Raw genomic sequence first — 25,951 nt, 5'->3', positions numbered from 1 at the left:
GGTATTTAATCTTTCTTTGCCACAGTTTGCTAATCTGAAAAATGGAATGACAGTACTTATCTCTGAGGGTGGGTATAAGATTAAAATTGATTAATATTTGGAGGCACTTAGGGACAGGCCTAGCATGTAGTGATTTCTATATAAAGTTTATTAATTTAATAAAAACAAGCTTGAAGGTTGTTGTGAAGGTTAAGTGAGGTAATATATTAAAAGCCTTGTAATGAATGGGGTCAGCTGTCAGCAGGTGTGAGTCTATAATACAAGCAGCCTCTAAAGAGAATAAGCCAGACAAGGGCCTCACTCCCATCCTGGGGAGGTGCATCTATGCAAAGACTGAACAAAGGGAGGGCATGAGCCATTTCATTCAGCAAATATGTGTTGAACACTTACTGTGGACAAGATACTAGTCCAGGTGCTTGGAGGTACAGGAGTGAACAACAACAGGAACAAAAATCCTTGTCCTCTAGGGCTTACTTTCTAGAAAGAGGGAGAGACAGTGTTCAAAGAAATAAAATATTTAGTATGTTAAATTGTGGGCTCTGGGAGGACAGGGAGAGGAGGTTTGTAGTCTGGAGTACAGTGAGCAGGGAAGGCCTCACTGGGCAGATAACATTCGAATAAGGACATCAGGGAGATGCCAAGTGAAATATCAGGGAACACATCTGGAGGAAGAGGCTGCCTGAAGAGGCCCCAGGCAGGAGTGAGCCTGGTGTGTGTGTGTGCAAGGTGAGCGAGGACCCCGCGGAGGTGGGAGAGCCAGAAGCAGTCTGGGAGCTCCAGGGGCCGTAGGGTTTTGCCTGTTAGGCTGTGAATGTAATGTGAAACTTTTGAGGTTTTTGAGCAGAGGATTGACATGGTTGGGTTCATGTTTTAACACTGACTGCTGTTCACTGAGGATAGACTGAGAGGGTAGGAGGCTGCTGCTCTTATCTAATTAAGAGATAAGGTGATTTAGCTTGGAGCAGGAGCAGGGGAAGTCAGAAGTGGTTGGATTTATTTTGAAAGGAGACCTGATGGGATTTTTGACCTACTGGATGTGGGATACGACAGGAGTCAAAGGTGGGCTTCAAGGTCTCTGAAGAAGCAGGAAACACCACTTTCAGAGTGAGGCAGAAGGAACCTAGTTGAAGTCACTAAGTTAAGTCTGAGATGCCTGCTAGACAGTCAATTGGAGCTGGTGAGTACATGGATAAGGAAAAGAGTTCGTGAAAAGATCGAGGTTGGAAATAAATTTAATCTTCCCTCACACTGATAATGATAGTATGTATTATCCCCATTTTCAGATTATTAGTCAGGCTCAGCTAGGCTGTTAGTTGCCCAGCATTACTAGTTGGTGGCAGTGGGTGCTTGGTTTTGAACTGATGATGATAACAGTGTTGTAATAGTGACACTCTGTACCGATGCGAGGTACTTGACATTTATGTGCTCTCAAGTTCACAACAAGGTAAGCTTATCCTTATTTTACATAAGAGGAAACTGCTCACTATGGTGACACGCCAGTGAGCAAGTAAACCCCATGTCTGAACCCCTGCTGGACTCTGGAGCCCCTTCTTGTCCCTGTCCCGTGTTGCCTGAGACAGATGGACCCCTTTCCTGAACACTAACTTTCTCTGTATGTGGCAGCCACATTTATTACTGGAATGGTACTGAAATTGTGGGATTTTGGTTAAAGTCCTGGATTAATAACACCATATTTTGCTGAGTAGAAATTGAGCATAAGCCAACAATTTATCGTGGTTGTTAAAAAAAAAAGCTAATAAGTTTTGGGCTCACTTTACTAGAAACTGGACTATATAGAAAACAAATGGTGAATCTGGAGAAGATTGTCATAGTGAAGCTAGGGCTGAATGGGCTCTGATCACTCTTTTCAGTGTGTCAAGGACTGAAGTGGAAGAGAAGCAGATGAAGCATATGTATGTAATGCTAAGAATAGCTGGTTCAGACCATTTGGTAAATATTAGATGCGATTACCACCATTACTGTTATGCTAGAAAGCAGAAGTAGAGGCCGTGGGTGTTAACTTCGAAAGAATTAAATTCATTATATGGAAGAATTCATTAAAAGAAAGAAACTTTCTCATAACCAATGAGATTGGTATTGGTGAAATGCATTTCTTTTTTTTTTTTTTTTTTTGTCTTTTTGCTATTTCTTGGGCCGCTCCCGCGGCATGTGGAGTTCCCAGGCTAGGGATCCAATCGGAGCTGTAGCCACCAGCCTACGCCAGAGTCACAGCAATGCAGGATCCGAGTCGCATCTGCAACCTATACCACAGCTCACGGCAACGCCGGATCATTAACCCCACTGAGCAAGGGCAGGGACCGAACCCGCAACCTCATGGTTCCTAGTCCGGATTTGTTAACCACTGCGCCACGACGGGAACTCCTGAAATGCATTTCTTTAGAAATTAATGGACAGCTCTTCACTGCAGTGATCTAGCACGTCCTAGAAATATGGTAGGGGAGTGCAGGGAGGTGGTGCTGGGTGACCTCAGGTTCCTTCCACTGTATAAGGTAACATCATAAACTCTGTATTTCTTAATTACCTCTCATTTGGGAGCTCATTTCAAGACCAAACCTGGCATTATTCCACCCCCCACCCAATCCTGTGTCCCTCCCTCTCTCTGCTTTGCCTTTGTGACAACTGCTGTCACGTGGGGCTGCCCTCTGAGGGCACGCCTCCCTCTCTCCCACAAGACTGTGATCCACTCTGCAGCAGAAACTTTTACTCGTCTTTGTATCTCCAGTTCCTAGCACAGAGGAAATAGTAAGTGCACTATATAGATTCATTCAGAGGATGAATGAATCTTGACAAAGGTTTAAAGACTTTTAAGGTTTAATTGAATTCATTGCTTCACACTTATGTTTACATCAGCAATAATGTAACTCTTAATAAAAGGGTTTCCCATATTTTCTGGGCATTGGAATATAGTGGAGGAAGAAAGCAGCCCATCCTACCTCTCCCCATCCTCTTTTGCTAATTTTGGGGAGAGCATGGAGACTTGTGCCTCTTAGTACAAATGTGTTGTTTTCCCACACAGGACTAATAAAAATAGTCATTAATATATAATGTTCCTTTTAGCCCAGAGAGGACAAAGATGATTTCTTGAAAAATTCATTATTGGAATCTGATAGTGCTTTTATTGGTGAGTATATTTATTTTACCAATCTATTTAAATATTAAGCATTATTTATATTTGTTTTTCTTCATACTTAAAAAATCAATTCTTTACTCTTTGTTGTGTAAATGGTAAAAAAATATTTTGTCTTACTAACCTAATAATCATTAAATATAACTTATAAAATTTTCAAAATCAGATACTTAATACACACAAACACACAAATGACTATAAGTAAAACTGGGGAAATCGGAATAAGATCAATAGATTCTATCAGTATTAATATCTTGGGTGTGAGACTACTGCTCTTGTTTTGCAAAATATTACCATTGGGGGAACTGGACAAACTGTACAAGGGATTGGTATTATTTCTTACAATTGCATGGGAATCCACAACTGTCTTAATAAATATTTCCATTTTAAAAAGTTGTAAGAATATAACTTAGTCTTCAGAAGATATTGTGATGGTACAAGTACTGCAATAGACACTTATAATTAGGTACTCTGTTCATAAGCATTTCTGCTATTCTAGGGCCATCAGAGAATTCTCTCTTCTACATGTATTAGTTGTGTATAAGTTTTTCTTTTCGAAGGAAGTCATATGGTGGAGAGTGAGTAAAGATAGAGAAATCAGTAGGAAGTAGGATGGGAAGATAGCTCAAGACATCAGGGAAATGTGACCAGTGTTTGCTAATAATGAAGACAATATGGGGCACTTAAGACAGTGTCTTAGAATATTTCATTACGTAGGCCTTATATTGGACCAGAAAAGTGCAGTCTGTCTTTTTGACTAAGGGTCACTACAAGTGTCCCATAGTCATGACTGTGAATGTTGTCAAGGCTGATAGTGTCAATGCCTTTGGCGGGGGGGGGGGGGGGGCATAATCTAGATGAAATAGACCAGCTCTTTGAAAGTCACAGTCTGCCAAATACAATTTGAATAGGACTCCATCTACTAAAGAAATTGAGAGATGGGGAAATGGAGAAATGTTGGTCAAAAGGGTACAGACTTTCAGTTTTAAGGTGAGTAAGTTCTGGGAATATCATGTACAGCATGGTGATGATAGTTAATATACTATATTTGATACTTGACAGTTGTTCTGACAGTAGAGCTTTCATGTTCTTACCATAACAACAACAATAAAGTGGTAACCATGTGAGGTGAAGGATGTGTAAACTAGCCCTACTGTGGTAAACATTTCACAGTCATCACATTGTACAGCTTAAACTAACCCAGTATTACATGTCAGCTCTATCTTAATAAAGCTAGAACAAAAATCCCAAATTGACTATGGTAACATTAAAAAATTTGAACCAATTATTAATAACCTTCCAAAAGAGAACATCAAGGCCAGATGGGTTCACTGATGAATTCTACCAAGCGTTTAGGGAAGAATTATACCAATTCTCTACAGTCTCTTGTAGAAGACAAGAGTAGAGGGAATACTCCAGATGCTTTCCTTGTGGCCAGCATTACTCTAATACCGAAACCTGACAAGAGTCATGACAGAAAACTACAAATCAGTATACACTTAACAGCCAAGAAGGATTTATCCCAGTTATTAAAGCTGACCTACATTCACTTAATATAATTCATCCAAATATAATCCATTGCTTCAACAGGCTAAAGACAAATCTTCATTATCATCATTATCAGTAGATGCAGAAGCATTACACAAAATCCAACACCTTACTCATGATAATTATCAGAACTAGGAATTGAGGGGGACCTTCAACTCACTAGAGAACATCTACAAAAAACCCACCTTTAGCATCACATTTAGTGATGAGAAACTAAAGAAACTTTCTTACTAACATCAGAAACAAGACAAAGGTACCCCTCTTACTGCTCCTCAATATCATTATGGAAGTTCTAGCTAATGCAGTAAGGCAAGAAGAAAAGGAAATAAAAGGTACACAGGAGGAAGGGATAAATAATACTGCTTCTGTGCACAGATAACATGATTGTAGAAAATGTTGAAAGAATAAACCAAAAGAAGAAGAAAAAAACCTGATACTATTAAGCAGTTATAGCATGCTTGCAGGATACCAGGTTAATACACAAAACTCAATCATTTTCCTATATACAGCAGTGAACAAGTGGAATTTAAAACTTAATAAAACATCATTTACATTAGCACCTCTTAAAAAGAAATATTTAGATGTAAACCTTAGAAGATATGTACAAGATCTATATGTGAGGACAGCTACAGAAGAACTCTCATAAAATAACTAACTAAATAAATGGAGAGATGTTTTCTGTTCATGGACTGGGAGACTCAATATTGTCAGCATGTCAGTTTTTTCCAACTTGATCTATAGATTCAATGCAATCCCAGTAAAAATTCCAGCAAGTAACTTTGTGGATATCAACAAACTGATTCTAAAGTTTATATGGAGAAGCAAAAGACCCAGAATAGCTAACACAACATTAAAGGAGAAAGAACAGTCAGAGGACTAACAGTACCTGACATCAAGACTTTCTGTAAAGTTACAGTAATGAAGACAGTGTGGTATTGGCAAAAGATAGACAAATAGATAAATGGAACAGAATAGAAATCCCAGAAATAGACTTGAACAAACATAGTTAACTGTTCTTTGACAAAAGAACAAATGTAGTACTATGGAGAAAAGATCTAGAACAACTGGACATCTACATGCAAAAAAGTGAATCTAGACAGAGACCTTACACCCTTCCCAAAAATCAACTCAGAATGGACCACAGACCTGAATGTAAAATGCAAAAACTATAAAACTCCTAGTAGATAACATAGGAGAAAACCTAGATAACTTGGACATAGTGATGACTTTCTAGATACAACATCAAAACACAGTCTAGAGAGAAATAATTGATATACTGGGCTTCATTAAAATTAAACTTTTAATGCTCTGCAAGTGACAATGTCAAGAGGATAAGACAAGCCATAAACTGGGAGAAATTATTTGTAGAAGACACATCTAATAAAGGATCCTTATCCAAAGTACATAAAGAATTCTTTAAAATTCAGCAATAAGAGGGAGTTCTGTCATGGCTCAGTGGTTAACTTGAATCCAACTAGGAACCATGAGGTTGCAGGTTCGATGCCTGGCTTTGCTCAGTGGGTTAAGGGTCCAGTGTTGCTGTGAGCTGTGGTGTAGGTTGCAGACGTGGCTCAGATCCTGCGTTGCTCTGGCTCTGGTGTAGGCCAGTGGCTGCAGCTCTGATTGGACACCTAGCCTGGGAACCTCCATATGCCACGGGAGCAGCCCGAGAAATGGCAAAAAGACAAAAAAAACAAAAACAAAAACAAAAACAAAAAAAAAACTCAGCAATAGGAAAACAATCAGATTAACAGATGGGCAAAAGACCCAGACGCTTCTCCAAAGAAGACAAGACAGATGGCAGATAAGCATATGAAAAGGTGTTCCATATCATTTCTCATTTAGGGAAATGCAAGTCACGTTTTATCAGGGAAATTGAAATTAGCACAATGAGATAGTGCTCCATACCAGTTAGAATGATCAAAATTCATAACATGGACACCACCAAATGCCAGCAATATATGGAGCAATAGGAATTCTCACTCATTGCTGATGGGAACAGAAAATGGTACAGTTACTCTGGAAGACAGCTTGGTGGTTTCTTACAAAACTAAACCATATTCTTACCATATGATCCAGGATTCACAGTCTTTGGTGTTTACCCAAAAGATCTGAAACAAAAAACCTGCATGCATATATTTATAGCAGTTTTATCCATAAATGCCAAGACCTAAAAGCAACCCTGAGTTGTCTTTAAGAATATGAATGTATATATAAATATATATATATATATATATATATATATAAAATAGTGATATACTCAGACAACACGGTGTTATTGAGTGCTAAAAAGAAATTAGCTACAAAGCCATGGAAGAACCTTGAGTATAGATAAGTGAAAGAAGCCAATCTGAATAGGGTACATACTGTATGATTTCAACTATATGACTTTGTGAAAAAGGTGAAACTATGGAGGCAGTAAAATATTAGTGGTTGCCAGAGATTAGAGTAGAAGGAGGAAGAACAGGTGCGACATGGAGGATTGGTAGCACAGTGAAGCTATTCTGTGTGATACTGTAATTCTGGGTACATGTTAAAACCCATAGAATATACAATGTTAAGAATGAACCCTAATGTAAACACGAATGTTAGGCAATAACGATGTGTCACATGAAGGTTCATCAGTTTTAGTAAATGCACCACTCTATGGGGGCTGTTGATAAATGGGGTAAGCTATGAGTATGTGAATTTTATGTGATTTCCACTCAGTTTTACTGACCTTTAAAAAGTTGTAAACAAAGTCTTTAAAAAAGAAGTGAGGCCCAGGGCACACTTGGGCCTCAGCTCTGTAGGTGCAGCACTCACAATTTACATCAGTGCCATTGGGAGCCCTGGTGATTAGTGCTGTTTGTGAGCTGAAGCAGTAGCCAGAAGAGGAGCTGTGGGTGCCAAGAAGAGGTGAATCCTAGTGAGGGGAGTGACTTGACCAACTTACTGACCTGGTCAGTGAGTAGAAGCTGGGATGAGGAGCCTCTGTCTGCCTGGTGCTTTTCACCTCAGCCGTATTTCCTGTCTCTCCAGTGGAGTAAAGATATAAGTGACAGAGGCCCCAGGAAATATTGATTGGCGAGAGCTCTACTAGAGCTTGTCATTTTGGACCAAGACCTGGTCCTACCCAACAGCCTGTAGGCTCCAGTGCTTAGAATATCTCAGGCCAGACAACAAGCAGGATAGGAACACAGCCCCACCCAGCAACAGTCAAGCTGCCTAAAGCTGTAGTGAGCTCACAGCCACCTCTAAGCACATGCCTGGACATAGCCCTGCCCACCAGAGGAATATGGCCCAGCTCTACCCACCAGTGGGCAGGCAGCAGTCCTTCCCACAAGGAAGATGGCACAAGCCCTTGGACCATCATTACACACCAAGTGACAGACACCAGAAGCAATAGAAACTATGATCTTGCAGCCTGTGGAAAGACTAGAAACACAGAAAGTTAGGTAAAATGAGATAGCAGAGAAATATGCTACAGATGAAGAAACAAGATAAAAGCCCATGGAGTTCTCATTGTGGTGCAGCAGAAACAAATCTGACTAGGAACCATGAGGTTGTGGATTCAATACCTGGCCTCAGTGGGTTAAGGATCCAGCATTTCTGTGAGCTGTGGTCACAGAATGTGACCACAGATGTGGCTCGAATTTGGTATTGCTGTGGCTTGTGGTGTAGGTTGACAGCTGTAGCTCCGATTAAGACCCCTAGCCTGGTAACCTCCATATGCCATGGATGCAGCCCTTAAAAAAAAAAAAAAAAAAGCCCAGAAGAATCACTAAGTGAAGTGAAGATAGGCAATCTACCTGAAAAAGAATTCAGAGTTATGATAGTGAAGGTGATCCAAAATCTCAGAAAAAGCATGCCAGTATGGACTGAGATATTATAAGAAATGTTTAACAAAGAGCTGTAATACCTAATGAACAAGCAGAGATGAATAATACAATAACTGAAATGAAAAATGCATTAGAAGGACTCAGCAGAATAACTGAAGCAGAACAAATGAATGAGCTGGAAAACAGAGTGGTGGAAATCACTGTGGTGTAACAGAATAAAGAAAAGAATGAAAAGAACTGTGGCCAGTCTTAGAGGTCTCTGGGACAACACTAAATGCACCAGTGTTCACATTATAGGAGTCCCAGAAGGAGAAGAGAGAGGGAAAGGGTTTGAGGAAATATTTGAAGAGATTTTAGCCAGAAATTCCCTAAATTGAGAAAGGAGACAGTCATTCAAGTCCAGGAAGCATAGAGAATCCCATACAGGACCAATCAAGGAGGAACACACCAAGACACATACTGACAGAAATGAAAGACAAAAAATATTAAAAGCAATAAGGGAAAAGCAACAAATAACATACAGGTGAAACCATAAGGTCACCAGGTTATTCTTCAGCAAAAACCATGCAGGCCCGAAGAGACTGGCACAATATATTTAAAGTGATGAAAGGTGAAAACCTACCAAGAATTCTCTACCCAGCAAGGTTCTCATTCAGATTGGGGAAATTAAAAGCTTTACAGATAAACAAAAGCTAAGAGAATTCACCACCAAACCACCTCTACAACAAATGCTAAAGAAATTTCTCTAGATGAAAAAGAAAATGCCACAACTAGATAAAAGAAAATTACCTATGGGATAGCTTACCAGTAAAAGAAAAACATAAAGCAAGGATAGGAAATCATCCACACACATATACTTTATCAAAACTAGCAATCATGAGAAGAGTACAGATGCAGGGTACTAGAAATGCAATTGAAATTAAGTGACCAGCAAATTTAAACAATCTTGTATATATATAGAGAGACTGCTATATGAAAACCTCATGAGAACTGCAACAAAACAAACTGTAGTAGATACACGCACAAAAACAGGAAAAAGCAATCCACACAACACTATAGAAAGTCATCAAATCACAATAAAAGAGAACAAAGGAGGAAGAGAAAAAGATGTACAAAAATAAATCCAAAACAATTAACAAAATGGCAATAAGAACATACGTATTGGTAATTACCACAAATGTAAATGGAATAAATATTCCGACCAAAAGACACACTGGCTGAATGGATTCAAAAACAAGAACATATGATTTCTACAGAGACTCATTTCAGATCTGGGGACACATACAGGCTGAAAGTGAGGGAATGGAACAAGATAGTCCATGCAAATGGAAATCAGAAGAAAGCTGAAGTAGCAATACTCATATTAGACTAAACACACTTTAAAATAAAGACAGAGAGACAAAGAAGAACACTACATAATGACCAAGGGATCAATCCAAGAAGAACATGTAAAAATTTTAAGTATATATGCACTTGACATAGGAACACCTCAATATATAAGGTAAGTGCTGTCATAAAAGGAGAAATTGACTATAATCCAAAAATAGGGGATTTTTTTTTCAATACCCATTTTTATCAATGCACAGATAATCTAAACAGATAATCAGTTAAGGATACACAAGCCTTAAATGATGCATTAGATCAGAGACATAATTTATATTTATGGAACATTCTATCCAAAAGCAGCAGAATACACATTCTTAAGTGCATATGAAATGTTCTCTAGGGTAGATCACCTCTTGTGCCACAAACCAAGCCTTAGTGAATTTCAGAAAATTCAAATCATATCAAGAATCTTTTTCAGCCACAGTGCTGTGAGCTTAGAAATAAATTACAATGAAAAAAATGATAAAAAACACAAACACTTGGAGGCTAAACAATACACTGCAAAACAGCCAGTGGATCACTAAAGAAATAAAAAAATACCTAGAGACAGTGAAGGCACAGCTATACAAAACCTTAGGGGATACAAAAAAAAAAAAAAAAAAAAAAAAGGAGTTCCTTTTGTGGCACAGTGGAAACAAATCCGACTAGGAACCATGAGGTTGCAGGTTCGATCCCTGGTCTCACTAAGTAGGTGAAGAATCCGGCGTTGCCATGAGCTGTGGCGTAGATTGCAGGTGCGGCTCAGATCTGGCATTGTTGTGGCTCTGGCATAGACCAGCAGCTGTAGCTCCAATTAGACCCCTAGCTTGGGAACCTCCATGTGTTGTGGGTACAGTGCTAAAAACAACAACAAAAAACTTAGGGGATACAGGAAAAGCATTTCTAAGAGGGAAGTTGATAGCAATACAGTCTTACCTCAGGAAACAAGAAAAATCTCCAACAACCTAACCATATACACCTAAAGCAACTAGACAAAGGAGAACAAACAAAACCCCAAATTAGTAGAAGGAAAGAAGTCATAAAGATAAGGGAAGGAATAAATGAAATACAGACAAAACAATAAAGAACATCAGTGAAACTAAGAGCTAGTTCTTTGATAAGATCAACAAATTGGTAATGACAAAATATGACAAAAATTGGTAAACCTTTGGCCAGACTTATCAAGAAAAGGGAGAGGGGTCAAGCCACTAAAATTAGAAATGAAGAAGTTACAACAGATATTGCAGAAATACAATGGATCATAAGAGATATACAAGCAACGCTATACCAATAAAATGGACAACATAGAAGAAATGGACAAATTCTTACAAAGGTACACTCTTCCAAGACTGAACCAGGAAGAAATAGAGAATATGAATAGACTAGTCACAAGTACTGAAATTGAAATGTGATTTTAAAACTCATAAAAAAAAAAAAAAAGTCCAGGACTGGATGGCTTCACAGGCAAATTCTATCAAACATTTAGAGAAGGCTAACACCTATCCTGGGGAACTATTCCAAAGTTTCAGAGGAAGGAACAATCCCAAGCTCATTCTAAGGGGCCACCATCACCCTAATACCAAAACCAGTGGTTAACGAATCCGACTAGGAACCATGAGGTTTCGGGTTCGATCCCTGCCCTTGCTCAGTGGATTAAGGATCTGGCATTGCCATGAGCTGTAGTGTAGGTTGCAGACACGTCTTAGATCCTGCGTTGCTGTGGCTCTGGTGTAGGCCCGTGGCTACAGCTCCGATTAGACCTCCTATCCTGGGAACCTCCATATGCTGTGGGAAGTGGCCTTAGAAAAGGCAAAAAGACAAAAAAAAAAAAAAAAAAGTACAGGGACAGCATTACTGATGAACAGAGATGTAAAAATCCTCAACAAAATATTAGCAAACTGAATCCAATAATATATTAAAAGGATCACACACCATGATCAAGAGGGATTTATCCCAGGGATGCAAGGATTCTTCAATATCTGCAGATCAATCACTGTGATACACGACATTAACAAACTAAAAAATAAAAACCATATGGTCATCTCCATAGATGCAGAGAAAGCTTTTGACAAAATTCAACAGTCATTTATGTTAAAAACTGCAGAAAGTGGGCATAGAGGGAACCTACCTCAACCTAATAAGACAAACGCACCGTTAACATCATTCTCAGTAGTGAAAAGCTGAAAGCATTTCCCTAAGATCAGGAACAAGACAAGGATATCCACTCTCACTGCTTTTATTCAACATAGTTTTCGAAGTTCCAGATATGGCAATCAAAGAAGAAAAAGAAATAAAAGGAGACTGTCATTGTTTGTAGATGACATGATACTATATGTAGAAAATCCTAAAGATGCTGTCAGAAAATTATTAGAGCTCATCAATAATTTTGGCAAAGTTGCAGGATACAAAATTAACACACAGGAGTTCCCATTGTGGCACAGTGGAAACCCTCCAACTAGTATCCATGGGGATGCGGGTTCAATCCCTGGCCTCGCTCAGTGGGTTAAGGATCTGATATTGCCATGAGCTGTAGTGTAGATCACAGATGTGTCTTGGATCCTGCATTGCTCTGGCTGTGGTATAGGCTGGCAGCTGTAGCTGTGATTGGACCCCTAGCCTGGGTACTTACATACACTATGGGTGTGGCTCTAATAAGAAAAAAAAAAAAGGAAAATTAATACACAGAAATCCCTTGTATTGCTAAACACTAATAATGAAAGATCAGAAAGAGAAATTAAGGAAACAGAATAAAATACCAAGGAAAAAACATACCTAAAGAGACAAAAGATCTGCACTCTGAAATTTATAAAATGCTGACAAAAGAAATCAAAGATGACACGAACAGATGGAAAGATATACCATGCTCTTGGGTTGGAAGAATCAATATTCTCAAAATGGCTATACAGCCCATGGCAGTCTACAGACTTGATACAATCCCTATCAAATTCCCATTGGCAGTTTTTCACAGAACTAGAACAAAAAATTTTAAAATATGTCTTGAAACACAAAAGACCCCCAAATATCCCCCCCCCAAAAAAAAACAAAGGTGGAGGAATCAGGCACCCTGACTTTATACTACAAAGCTACAGTCATCAAAATAGTAATGGTACTGGTAGTGGCACAAAAAGCAAATATAGATCAGTGGAATAGAATAGAAAGCCCATGTACCTGTGGATAACTAATCTATGATAATGGAAAAAAGACAATCTCTTCAGTAAGATATATAAAACTAAAGGAAAACATAGGTAGAACACTACTTTTTTTGGGCTGAGGCAGGGGGCAGGGGCATACGGAAGTTCCAGGGCCAGAGAGCAAACCCAAGCCACAGCAGTGACAGTGCAAGATCCTTAACCTGCTGAGCCAGAGGAGAACTCCAGGCAGTTCACTCTTTCATATAAATCACAGCAATATCTCTTTGGGTCTTCCTCCTAGAGTAATGAAAATAAAAATAAGCAAATGGGACCTAAATTAAACTTAAAAGCTTTGCATAGCAAAGGAAACAAACAAAAAGAAACAGAAAACACATAGAATGGAAGAAAACTTTTGCAAACAAAGTGACTGACAAGGGACTAATCTCCAGAATACACAAACAACTCATGCAGCTCAATTAAAAAAAGAACCCAATCAAAAAATGGTGAGAAGATCTAAATACATAATTCTCCGAAGAAGACATACAGATGGCTAAAAAGCATGTGAAAGGACCCTCAGCATTGCTAATTATCAGGGAATGCAAGTCAAAAGCACAGGGTATCACCTCACACCAGTCAGAATGGCATTAATCGAAAAGTCTACAAATAATAAATGCTGGAGAGGTTGTGGAGAAAAGGGAACCCTCCTCCTACATTTGGTGGGAATGTAAATTGGTACAACCACTATGGAAAACAGAATGGAGATTCCTCAAAAAACTAAAAGTAGAAAAACGGCATAATCCAGCAGTCCCACTCCTGAGCATTTATCTCGAGAAAACCATAATTCAAAAAGACAGATGGGAGTTCCTGTTGTGGCACAGTGGAAAGGAATCTGACTAGGCACCATGAAGTTGTGGGTTTGATCCCTGGCCTCGATTAGTGGGTTAAGGATCTGGTGTTGCTGTGAACTTGGCGTAGGTGACAGACGCAGCTTGGATCTGGAGTTGCTGTGGTTGTGGCTGTGGTGGGCAGCTACACCTCCAATTGGAACCCTAGCCTGGGAACCTCCACATGCCACGGGTGTGGCCTTAATAAAACAAAAAGACAGGAAAAAAAAAAAAAAAGAAAGAAAGAAAGATGCACCTCTTGTGTTCACTGAAGCACTGTTTACAATAGTCAAGCCAAGGAAGTAACCTAAATGTTGGCAGAGGAAGGGATAAAGAAGATGTGGTTGATATACACAATGGAATATTACTCAGCCAAAAGAATGAAATAATGCCATTTGCAGCAATATGAATGGACCTAGACATTATCATACTAAATGAAGTCAGACAAATACAAATATCATGATAACACTTATAAGTGGAATCTAAAAAAATAATACAAATGAACTTATTTACAAAACAAAAATAGTCTCAAAGGCTTGGAAAACAAAGTCATGGTTACCAAGAGAAGGGTGGGGGGGTGGGAAGTATTGAGAACTTGGGACTGGCATATAGCACACTATTGCATGTGGACTGTTTGGTCAATGGGCGACCTGCTGTATAGCACAGGGAAATCTGCTCAATATTCAGTGATCACCTATATGGGAATGGATATGTGTATATGTATAGCTGAATCACTTTGCTGTACCACAGAAATTAACACAGCAGCATTATAAATCAGCTATATTTCTATAAAACTTAAATTTAAAAAAGGTCAAGTGAATTAGTGGTGAATTAGATATAGTAAGTCAAAGCTTTATTTTGGGAGTTTTAGAAAATCCCATATTTTATTCAATACAATATAGTTATTGCTGATTTAAAAAGCTATACACTTTAAACTTCAGAAATTTGATGTCAATTATATATTAAATGATAGTAAGTACCACTGTTACATTTCTTTAACATGGTAGTGAAACTGTGGCTGTGTAGGAGCCGATCCTTGTTCTTAGGGTTATATGCTGAAGTATTTAGGGATGAAGTGTCATGATGTCTGCAACACTGGTTCTGCAGAAACTAAGCAACACCCCCCTGCCACCTCAAATATATGTAGAAATAAAGTAAATGCGGAAAAATATGAAATGGTGATTTTAGTATTCATATTATAATTTTCTTTAGATTTTAATTTTTGAAAATAGAATTGTAGAAAAATTCTAAATATTTTAAGCAACATAGCCATCTCCGTGGTCAATAGGCTGTTGGCCCACTTAGAGTGGCTGTGATTGAAAAAAATGAGGATTGGTGTTGGTGAGGATGTGGGGAAACTAAAACAATGTAAAATGGTAGAAACACTTTTGAAAATGGTTCTACTTCCTCCAGATGTTAACCAGAATTACCATAATACTCAGCAATTTCAGTCCTAGGAATATAATCCAAAGAAATGAAAATATATGGCCACAAAAAGACATGTACAGGAACATTTATAACAAGATTATTAATAATCTTCAATGAAGAACATTCAAATGTGCATCAGCTGGTGAATGCATAGGCAAAATGACATATACCCATATGATGGTATATTACTCAGCCATTAAAAAAAAAAACCCAGAGAACTACAGTTGACCCATAACAGCAGTGGCTTGACCTGTGCGAGTCCACTTACGGTTTTCTTTTAAATAAATATAATACTGGTATTTTCATTTTACAGGTCTTTAAGTTAACTAAATATTAGTTACCATTATTCCATAGTATTTGGAATCCTAAGAACTAGGGTTTGAGTCCTGATTCAGTCTGGACTGTTTCAGCTTCTTGCCCTTGGGTGACTCATGGATCAGTTCCTTTGTTTTGGAGGCGGAGATGACAGTGTGTGGATTTTGTCTGCATAAGGGGGGGTCAGCGCTCGTTGGTGCCACAATGTTCAAGGGTCAGCGGTATTGACACATGGTATATAGCATAGGTGCACCTCAAACACATTAAGCTAATCAAAGACACAAAATACTGTTATAATTCTGTTAACATGGAATCTCAAGAACAGGAAATCTCCTGAGATGGAGGCACATCAGTGTTTCCATGGGTTGGGCAGCTGCGGGTAGGGGCTGACTTTGCCAGGGAGCACAAGGGAACTGTTTGTGGCGATAGAAATGTTCTAAAGCTAGTGCAGTGATCACGCAGTCCCATAAAAGTCATTGAACTGTGTACATTTATAGTAGGTGAACTTTATTTTATATAAGTAATACCTTCACGCTTTGAACAACAGTCCAGGTTTAGCTCTAAGATGTGAAATGGGTGTTTCCGACTTCTCGGTTGTGTGCTCTCCAGGTGCGTATGGCGAGACATACCCTGCCATCGAAGATGACGCCCTCCCTCCGCCGTCACAGCCGCCCTCTGCCAGGGAGCGCAGGAGGAACAAGCTGAAGGGACTGGACTTGGTATGTACGAAATGGCCTTTTCTTGTTTTCCGTTTAGCAACGAGAGGTCTGGGTTCTGACAAGTGCTAAATTAGGGTGGTCCAGTAAAGAAAGAACTTGCTCTGGAATAAGGTGGACAGCGTGCTGAGCCCAGGCTCTGCCACCAAATACCTTATGACCGTGGCCAGGTCATCGGACTCTGGTGCCTTGGCTTCTTTGAGGTAGCAGTTTCCTTTTGCAGGGTGGCTGTAAGAGCGAATCTCCCTCCTTCCCACGGCGGAGTATATGGATTTCAGAGAAGGCACATGCAGCAGCTGAGAACGTTTATTGGAAAGCCTGCTCTACCCTCCTATCACCTGAGCCCACTATGTAGACATCTTCTCCATTTTGACCAGATAATTTGCCCAAGTTCATAGATACCAAGACTGATTTTTAGACCCAGATTCTTTTCGTAGAATGTGTAAACGTTTTTATGCAGAGCCTTTAAAAAGCACAGGCTTTAAAGCCCTTACTACATGTCCAAGCATTGTCACTTCTTTGCTGAGTAATCACTTTGGGGCAATTTCTTAAACTCTGCATGTTTCCTTATGTGTGACATAGGGCTACGTACAGTAAGCATTCAGCACTGAGTCAAGTATGCAGGGAGCTCTCAACAAATGACACATGCTATTTTTAGCATTATTGTGTATACCAGCTTTACCAGGCATAAAGCTTTATATGTTTCCATGGCAACCACTAATCTGTCTCTATAGATTTGCCTCTTCTGGATACAAATACTATTGTAAAATATATGGTCATTTGTGACTGGCTCCTTTCTCTTTTTTCAAACATCATCTGAGTTACAGTATATCCATATCTGATTCCTTTTTACTGATGAGTAATACTTCATTGTTTAGTTTATCTGTTCAACAACTGATGGATATTTAGGTTGTTTCCACCTTTTGTCTGTTATGAATACTGCTGCTTTTAACATTCACACATTTTTTGATGTTTTCATTTCTCTTGCATATACACACACACACACATATACATGTAAACATACATGCATGTACACACACACACACACACATAGGAGTACAATTGTTGGGTTACATACTAACTACATTTAACATCTTGAGGAGGAGTTCCCATTGTGGCACAGTGGTTAATGAATCTGACTAGGAACCATGAGGTTGTGGGTTCGATCCCTGGCCTTGCTCAGTGGGTTAAGGATCCGGTGTTGCCGTGAGCTGTGGTGTAGGTCACAGACACAGCTCGGATCCCTTATCGCTGTGGCTCTGGTGTAGGCCGGCTGCTACAGCTCCGATTGGACCCCTAGCCTGGGAACCTCCATATGCTGAGGGAGCGGCCCTAGAAAAGACAAAACCAAAACATTTTGAGGAACTGCCAGACTATTTTCTAAAGTGGCTACACCACTTTACATTCCCCCCAACAGTGTACGAAGGTTCCAGTTTTTGTACATGCTGCCTAGCATTTGTTAGTGTGAAGTGCTGTCTTATTGTGGATTTGATTGGTATTTCCCTGACTAATGAGGTTAAACATCCTTTCATTTACTTCTTAGCCATTTGACCATCTTCTTTGGGGCTAGGTCTGGTAAATCTTTCGCTCATTTTCAAATTAGGTTGAAATCTTTTGCTCATTTTCAAATTAGGTTGTCTTTTTATTGAGTTGTAAGTTCTTTATAGATTCTGGATACAAGTCCTGTATTAGATGTACAACTTGCAGCTCTTTTCTTGATGGTGTTCATTGAAGCACAGAAGCTTCTAATCTTGATGAGGTACAACTTATCAATCTTTTTTTTTTTGCTTGTGCCTTTGGTGTCATATCTTAAACCATAGCCTAACCCAAGATCATGAAAATTACTTTGGTGTTTTTTTCTAAGAATTTCATAGTTTTTGCTCCTAAAATTAGGTCAGTGAATCCACTTTTGTATTAATTTTTGCATGTGGTGTGAGGTGTAGGAGCCCAGATTCGTTGTTTACATGTGGCTCTCCAGTTATTCTGGTACAATTTGGTGAAAAGACTCTTCTTTCCCCTAGTGAATTGTATTGGCTTTTCTGCCCATAAATATAAGGGCTTATTTCTGGACTCTTGCTTCTGTCCCATCAATCTATACATCTGTCCTTAGGCCAGTACAACCCTGTTTTGATTACTGTAGCTGGACTGATTCTTAGCTCCTGACATTTTTTTCCATTTGTGTTAATCCCCACCTTCATCCAGTCTGGCAGCATTTATATGTTAGCACAAATGCTGTACCTTCATCCAAGCTTGGATGTAAACATCAGTAATTGGAATATAAATGTTCATCACATCATACATTTCTGAAGGGCAAGAACATGATTCACTGGTTTATTCTAACGTGTTTCATGTTAATGATCATTTCTGAATTACAGGATAAGAGTCACCCTAACGTACCACCAGATGGCCTCTCTTTAAAATCTGTGTCCAGTATAAGTATCGATCAGCTTAGAATGAGGAATGAAGAGCGAATGCGAAGACTGAATGAACTTCAGACTAAACCTATCAATACAGGTAAATGGCCGAGTCTAATGGCCAAGTAGTGAATTCTGTAAGAACTCTTAAACCTGCTTCATGGAAGTTTTCACTGATGGCAGGGGGACAGAGGAAGAGAGTTTGCAGGACCTAGAACATGGTAGCTATCCAGGAAACCAGGACTGAGGATTAATCTTGCATCAGATTCTACCAGAGTGGATTCTAAACAGATAAAAGTTTTGGTGCAAATATATTGAGGCTTTGCTTTCATCAGGGAAAACAATCAGTACTGGCATCTCATTTCCTTACTGAAGTGAGACATTATCAGAAGTCAACTTTAAAACCTCGAGTTTTTAGATAACACACCTATTATAAATTTGTAGTACTACAAAGAAAATTTTCTTACCTTTTTACTTGGCTTTCTTTACATGGATAAAGCAAAACAGCCTCAGGTTAATATTTTCTTCTCCTAAGCAATGCTGGATGTTGCTGTCTCTCACTGCTTCGTAACTGAAGGTGAAAGCTTGATCACAGGCACAGACAGGCAGAGTGCTTCCTCAGGCAACCAAGGGGCTACTCTGCCAGCCCCAGGCCACCTTCGTTATGGTGGTGGTCTTAGTCGTTAGGATAATGGGACACTATTACCATAATAAGCCCTATTATTAGCTTTAGTAAATATTAAGAGTGGTCTATTTGGACAGTTCTCTCTAGTTTATTAAAATCTACATTACAGTAATTGCCTAATAGCACATTTGTTTTGGAGTTTTTAGATCCAGTTCTTAATATTGTGTTAATTTAGAATTGTACTCATACAGTCTATAGCAGTCAGAGGTCATGTGTTCTGATGGTAGTCATTTCATACCAAGTACCAGTAAACACAGGAAATTAATGGGAGCAGTGCTTTCCCTCTATCGTACCTGGAAAAACGTGGATGGTGGGGAAAGGGATGCTTTCTTTTTGGCTAAAAGGCATTTTAATCTGTACTGAGAATTATCTGTTCCTCAATTTATTTTAGAACCAGTAAGTTAAATCAGTATTTAACAGAGATATACTTAAATTGAGAGAAAATAGGCCATTTGAAAAGAATCTTTTTCAGAAGGCTTTTTTTAAACACTGTCCTTTCAAACAGGAGCTTTTTGGTACGATGTGGATTGATTGCTCATTAGAGTGACTGCACATGTCCTTTTGCTGATCTAATCCTTCACAGACCAGGGGATGTAATTAAAAAAAGAAGTTGACACCACAGGGTAGGAAGACAGATTTTCCTATTATTCTATCTGATAATAATACATAGAAGTTAGATCAATAGAGTATAACCTGTAGGAATGAAACGTATAGATGCAACGTCTTAGATAAGGTTAAGAGAGGATTTCCTTCCTTGTTTAGTGTTTTTGTAAAATGACCTTACTTCCTTAAAGCAGTGTCATATTTAGGAATGTTTCCAAAACCTTCATAGTTTTGTGTGGCCTCCTTCAGGTGACACAAAGTAAGATCACCTACACGACCACAGTCAACCTAACCTCTGGGTGCCTTTGGTCTCCTTTGCTACTTTCAACATCCCGGTGGTGCTGGTACCATGGAGTCACCTTGTTCAGTTGGTCATTTTTTTTAAATTGGCCCATTCCCAAGTTTCCTTCCTACATCTCAAAAGAGACTGGACAAAACAGGACAGTTCAGAACACACCGTGGAAAAAGGCAGAGCTGTAATGGGTTGGGAGATCTGTTTGCATCACCTGCCTGCTGCCCGCCTTACCTGAGTCACGTCTGTTGCCTCCTCCAGATGACGAGAGTTCACTGGTTGACCCTGATGACATCATGAAGCACATGGGTGATGACGAATCAAACTCTGTGGCAACTGAGCCCTGGCTCCGCCCAGGCACCTCAGAAACGCTGAAACGATTCATGGCAGAGCAGCTGAGGCAGGAGCAGCTGCAGGTCCCTGGAAAACCAGGCACTTTAACTTGGCAGGGCCTGTCTACTGCACATGGTTAAAATAAATGTGTCAGACCCAGTAGTGCCTTTTAAGGCGAAAGGAAGGTGAAATTTGAACCTTAATAACATGTGCTACTTTTGGCCCATTTACCTGGCAGTTACTTATGTTCCATCTGTATATAAGGTGCATGTCTTCCACGATGATGTATATGGTGTATATTATGTACATAAAATAAAAGGCCATGATTGTTAATTTATATAATATAGAACTGTATAGAGTTATTTTTGCACAAATTTGCCACCATAAATTAGGGTGGTAAGGAACTCCTGGAATCAACTACCATATGTGCATTATTTTAAATTCTGCTTGTCAGTAAGATAAGGTGAATAAAACACAAGTGTCTTAACAGTACTGTAAAGCCCGAACACTTTGTTGTATGTGCATCTGCTATTCAGGATGATTTTTCATTTAGCAAATATATTGGTTGTAGCTGTTGCTATGTAATGAGAGAATCAAATGTGTTTATTTCCATGTCACTTACAACTACTGATTCAGTATAAATGATGGGCGTTGTTAAGGAGTATATTCCTATGAGCCATGAAACTGTCATCTTTCTGCCTCTATTTTTGTGCCAATGAAGGCATTATTTGCTAATTTGATTTAACCTCTTGACAGAAATAAATTATTTTTATTACCAATGTCAATTTCTTATTTTAACTGGAATTGAGGTTTCTAAAGGTGTTCTAGCAGTTAGACAGGAACACCCAGGGAGTCAGAGACAGAGGAAGACAAATATGTATCACTTGTATTAAGAAATGATACAAAAGAACTTATTTATAAAACAAACTTGCAGATTTCAAAATCAAATTTATGAATACTGAAAGGGAAACGGTGGGGGAGGGCTACTTAGGAAGCTGGGATTAACATCAACACACTACTGTATGTAAAGTAATTAACAAGGACCTCTAGTATACAGCACAGGGAAATCTACTCAATATTCTGTAATAACCTATGTGGGAAAAAATGGATATATGTACAACTGTTTCACTTTGCTGTACACCTGAAACCAATACAGCACTGTAAGTCAACTATACTGCAATAAAGTTTTTTAAAAAAGAAAACTAATCAAACATGCGGCCATGGATTACACGGGTTTTGATTGCACTGATGAAATAATCCAAAAACTTTATTGACCTGTAACCTGATTAGAATATGCCAGATGAGAATCAATATTGTACAGAAAGTTGTACAGAATTTTTTACATAGAAAACTTTACATCTGTACCATATACATTTTATCCATCTGAAAAAATTTTCTACATCCACTGTTAATACGGAATGCTTGACAATCTTGTCGTTTTTTTTAAACCGTCAGAGCACAATTCACAGTATGAATACATTTCCAGTAAATCTAACCTCTCCAAACCATGCCAGATTTGTTATTTTAATATATTCAACATTAAATTCTGTACATAGAGTAAAATCTACATCGAGCCCCGCCACCCACAAGAAAAGAAAAGAAAAAGTGACAGCAACCTAGATTCATTTTGCAGTGATTCAAGTTTCGGTCCATGAAGGGTCACTCTATTTGAATGGCTCATCCTTAAAAGCCCTAAGGAAGTACATCACAGGTAGCTATGTCAGTAGGAGTATTTTCTACCTTTGTTGTTGCTGTTGTTGATCATGACAAGTGTCAGACACAACAGCTTCTGGGCACGTTAAACCCTCAAAAATAACCACCCCCCTAAAAAGGGCAAAACCAAAATCCCCACAAAATAAAAAAGAGATTTCAACCCAAATGTTTAGTGCATTTGACAAAATATTATAGGTATTTAGCAAATGAATAAGAAAATAAAGAAATAAAATAAAACAGTGCAGGAAGAGCTATATAATGTTTAAGATTTTTATATTACAGACCTGCATCTCTGTACATTTTTCACAGAAGGATGATTACCAGGATCTCAGATAGCCTGAGTGTGCAAAAATCTTCAGAGTAAGAATACCATAGTTGCTAAATATCTTTTACCATGAACAGTAATTTTTCTCCCCAACCCCCAATTATAAACATTTTTATCCTTGAAAATACAGCTCTCCTGAGTTGTACTTCTTGCAGAAGTTCAAATCTTTACATCTAGAGTTCTTTGGGTAAGTTTCACTTCCACACCTGCCAAAAATATGTGGGGCTCACCCTGTTGCTGAGGACAGGGAAGGACATGTGAGCGAGAGCGGACACTGTGGGAACAGGCTTTTTACTCATGAGCCCAACATGACAAACAGAAGCCATCTGGTTACAAAAGGGACTGGAGCACTGCAGGTTCGAGTTGAAGTTCTAAGCTTCTTTACCAGTAACCCTCAGACACTGCAATTCAGAGAAACCATTTTCCAGGTAGGAAACAGCTCCAGGGTCCTTTTAAAGAGCGGAGAGATGTAAACGCCAACAGAAAAATACAAAGTTCCCATCATTGCTTATTTATTCCAAGTTCCTGTTCAGGTGGTTGTGAAATCTGAAAAACTACTCCAATTCGCAGAAAAAATCTTCGAAGAACGGCACGAAGTTCAGGAATCAAGTCAAATTGCATAATTTCACATAATAGAGGGTAGTAGAATGATGCGTGAGCTTTAAACTGGGGGGAAAGGAATTCCTCCGTTAGTAGGGCTTGCACTGCAAACCACATGTAACCAGGCACTATGCTGAAGGGGTGGCTGAAACCTGGAGCCCAGGCCAGGGGGCCAGTCAGCAGTTCTGAGAAGTGGGCGGAAGAGCAGACTTCGGGGTCAGGATGGGAGCTGCAGTGCGGGGGCCCTGCAGCTTGTCAGGGTGTGCTAAAGGATCCTGCCCCCCTACAGAACCATCGATTGGGAGCGAGGTGGGTGGGGAGAGGGGGGCAGATGCCGGTCAGGCTGGGGATGCTGGGCTAGACTTGGGGCCTCATACTTACCCTGTCGTCGCTGATCTTCAGAACTTTAGTTAGAAACAAAAGCAGCAAGTTAGTCCAGGCTTCCCGATGGCTTTCTGATGTGAGTGTAAGGAAGTAACTCAGTGCTTCGCTGCAGACACTGTAACAGAAAAGGCTGCCTGTCACCCATGCTCGCCCCCGCTGCCATGTCACTCACTGAGAAGACAACGGGACAAAGGGGGCACTGAGCCCTGATGACTAGGGATGTGCTGGCCTCCCTGTTTCCATTATCTAGGTCAACATCAACACATCTGTGTTTTCCAAATAAAGACAGAAGAAGCCAGCGCAGTTTATCAGGGAACCCACATCTCTCCAGGCACTGATGAAGATCTGTTCACTGCAAAACCAGTGCGCAGGAGCTCAGCACAGGCTTGGTGTTCAGACTGTTCCCAGGGACCTCGACAGTATTGTCAACAAAATGGGGAGAGACCAGGTGACCTCTTAAAAAGTTCCACAATGAAATTGGGCTCTCGGAACATCTAGTCCCCCCCAAAAGACACAAAAATATGATGTAAATGACAGTATGCTTTGTGAATGTCATGTTTCATTCTTAGCATGAGTTTAAATTTTAAAGGACACAATCTTAGGTTGTCATGAAATAAAAATGGAATGCAAAAAAAACACACCATTAAAAACTCCAAATACTTCTCCGAACTAAATGCAAGCAAGCAGGTTTTCACTTTCACAAATAGACTGGCTTGTAAAAGTGGAGCTACCTGCAGCATAAAAAAACCCCTAAAATCATCATTAGAAAGATTTTAAATTTTAAGACACAGAACTTCCTTTGTCCTCTAACAGCAATAAAAGACAGTTTGTATCTTAACTGTGCGGAAGGAAGCACGTTCGTCTCCTTCCCAGTCTCTCCCTCAGCCCCAAGTCATCTGCTTGGTCGGGCCACCAAGCCAGGCTGTGGACCCTGACCCCGGGCACCACTTGCAGCCCCTTCCCGCTCCTCCGCGCAGGGTCTTACTTTAAAAGCCTCTGCTGGACCTCGTCCCAGGCGCTGGCCCGGCTCTCATCCGTGTACATGCGGAAGAGGATGCGCAGCCCGCACGCCAGGCTGCTCGTCTCCTGCTTCAGGAGGTTGGGTTTGGATTTGCCCTTGAAGCCTGCAAAGGGGAAATTCGCCGTAACTGGAAGGCGCCGGCACAGGAAGGCAGAGCGGCCCTTGGGGACGCAGTCACACACAGGAGTGTTTAGAGCCTGCCCCCTTTCCAGCTGCTGGGGGTACGGATATAAAACGACCTTTGCTGAGGAAGGTGCAACCCTTCAGATGAGATGGTGCCCGAGGGGCCTGGGGACCTTAGCAGGAACTGAAGAGCGGCCACGACGTGGGTCGGGTGGAGGGAAACAGATCAGTTCAGATTACTCCTTACAGAAGTGCCATCGTAAGGGGAAGAGAGGACAGAGCCTGGGTGGGTCTGCAGAGGCACTGCGGAGGCCTTCTGGATGAACTAAAACGCACACATGTGAAGCACCCAGGCCCTGCGCAGAACTCGGAGTTCAAGGAGCGGCTCCTTCCGCCTCCCTTTTTGCCCATATTCTGCAGCCTCTCACTCGCTGGCACTGTTTTGCACCTGACAGGCACCAAGTAATAACAATTTCTTAAAAAACCCCAATATTGATAAAATTATTACAAAGCTCGTTTTTTACTTAAATTTTCCAACTTGTTAAAAAACAAATCGGAACCCTAACTTGCGGTCTAAGGCGTGGCCACGCGGAGGTGGCAAGACTGCACACAGACACTGGGCTCACGTTCGGGAACACCCTGTGTGTTTTCTCAGGAAAGGGTTGCTTTCCGCAGGCAGATGGCATGGACAGGGAGGCCCAGGCTGGGTAACCAAGATGGAACACAATCTGAAAATCAGTCCACTGAGTCTGTCTAAACACGGGGGAGACGATCTACCCAGGCAGTCATGGGGCTTTTTCTAAACCAGAGGAAGACCTGCTTCTGGTGGGATGCGGGAAGGGTGCACAGGCCCCGGGGCGCAGGGAGCCCCAGCTGTCAGCCCCGCGCAGCCGCTTACCCGCCTTCCACAGCGCTGTCCTCTGCTCGTTGTTGGAATTAAACGCTTTCGCAAATCTGTGAGACTCTAGCAGGCAGTCCAGAAGCTTGAAGAGTTGTTGGGAGGTTAAAAAGCGGTACATTCCTTGGTCTTGAGTATCGACTCGAACCTCAAAGTCCACGGCATCTCTCTTTGGAAGACAGACAGCACACATACCACACGCAG

The 25,951-nt window shown here is 40.2% G+C and overlaps 2 protein-coding genes across 18 annotated transcripts in view; one reads left to right on the top strand and one right to left on the bottom strand.

The window, feature by feature from the left end:
* The window catches only part of CSPP1 (centrosome and spindle pole associated protein 1), a 230,271-nt gene extending 208,809 nt beyond the window's left edge, over window positions 1–21,462 (top strand). For 13 of the 16 annotated variants that reach the window (XM_021089277.1, XM_021089276.1, XM_013996695.2 and 10 more), the window contains 4 exons: window positions 3,079–3,142; window positions 16,250–16,359; window positions 18,732–18,870; window positions 20,612–21,462. In XM_021089277.1, the coding sequence (XP_020944936.1) occupies window positions 3,079–3,142; window positions 16,250–16,359; window positions 18,732–18,870; window positions 20,612–20,823 (525 nt within the window). In that variant the 3' untranslated portion in view covers window positions 20,824–21,462. The other 3 variants (XM_005663041.3, XM_005663042.3, XM_021089275.1) reach the window with 3 other exon arrangements.
* The window catches only part of ARFGEF1 (ADP ribosylation factor guanine nucleotide exchange factor 1), a 148,095-nt gene continuing 144,061 nt past the window's right edge, over window positions 21,918–25,951 (bottom strand). The window contains exons 36-39 of one of the 2 annotated variants that reach the window (XM_001928010.7): window positions 25,748–25,916; window positions 24,691–24,829; window positions 23,703–23,820; window positions 21,918–23,387 (exon numbers count right to left, since the gene is read on the bottom strand). In XM_001928010.7, the coding sequence (XP_001928045.1) occupies window positions 23,223–23,387; window positions 23,703–23,820; window positions 24,691–24,829; window positions 25,748–25,916 (591 nt within the window). In that variant the 3' untranslated portion in view covers window positions 21,918–23,222. The remainder of the gene's footprint in view (window positions 23,388–23,702; window positions 23,821–24,690; window positions 24,830–25,747; window positions 25,917–25,951) is intronic. The other variant, XR_002343274.1, reaches the window with a different exon arrangement.

This window comes from Sus scrofa, chromosome 4 (genome assembly GCF_000003025.6).
Source record: "Sus scrofa isolate TJ Tabasco breed Duroc chromosome 4, Sscrofa11.1, whole genome shotgun sequence".
In the NCBI taxonomy this organism is placed as follows: domain Eukaryota; kingdom Metazoa; phylum Chordata; class Mammalia; order Artiodactyla; family Suidae; genus Sus; species Sus scrofa.
This window is presented reverse-complemented; position numbering and strand designations above follow the sequence as displayed.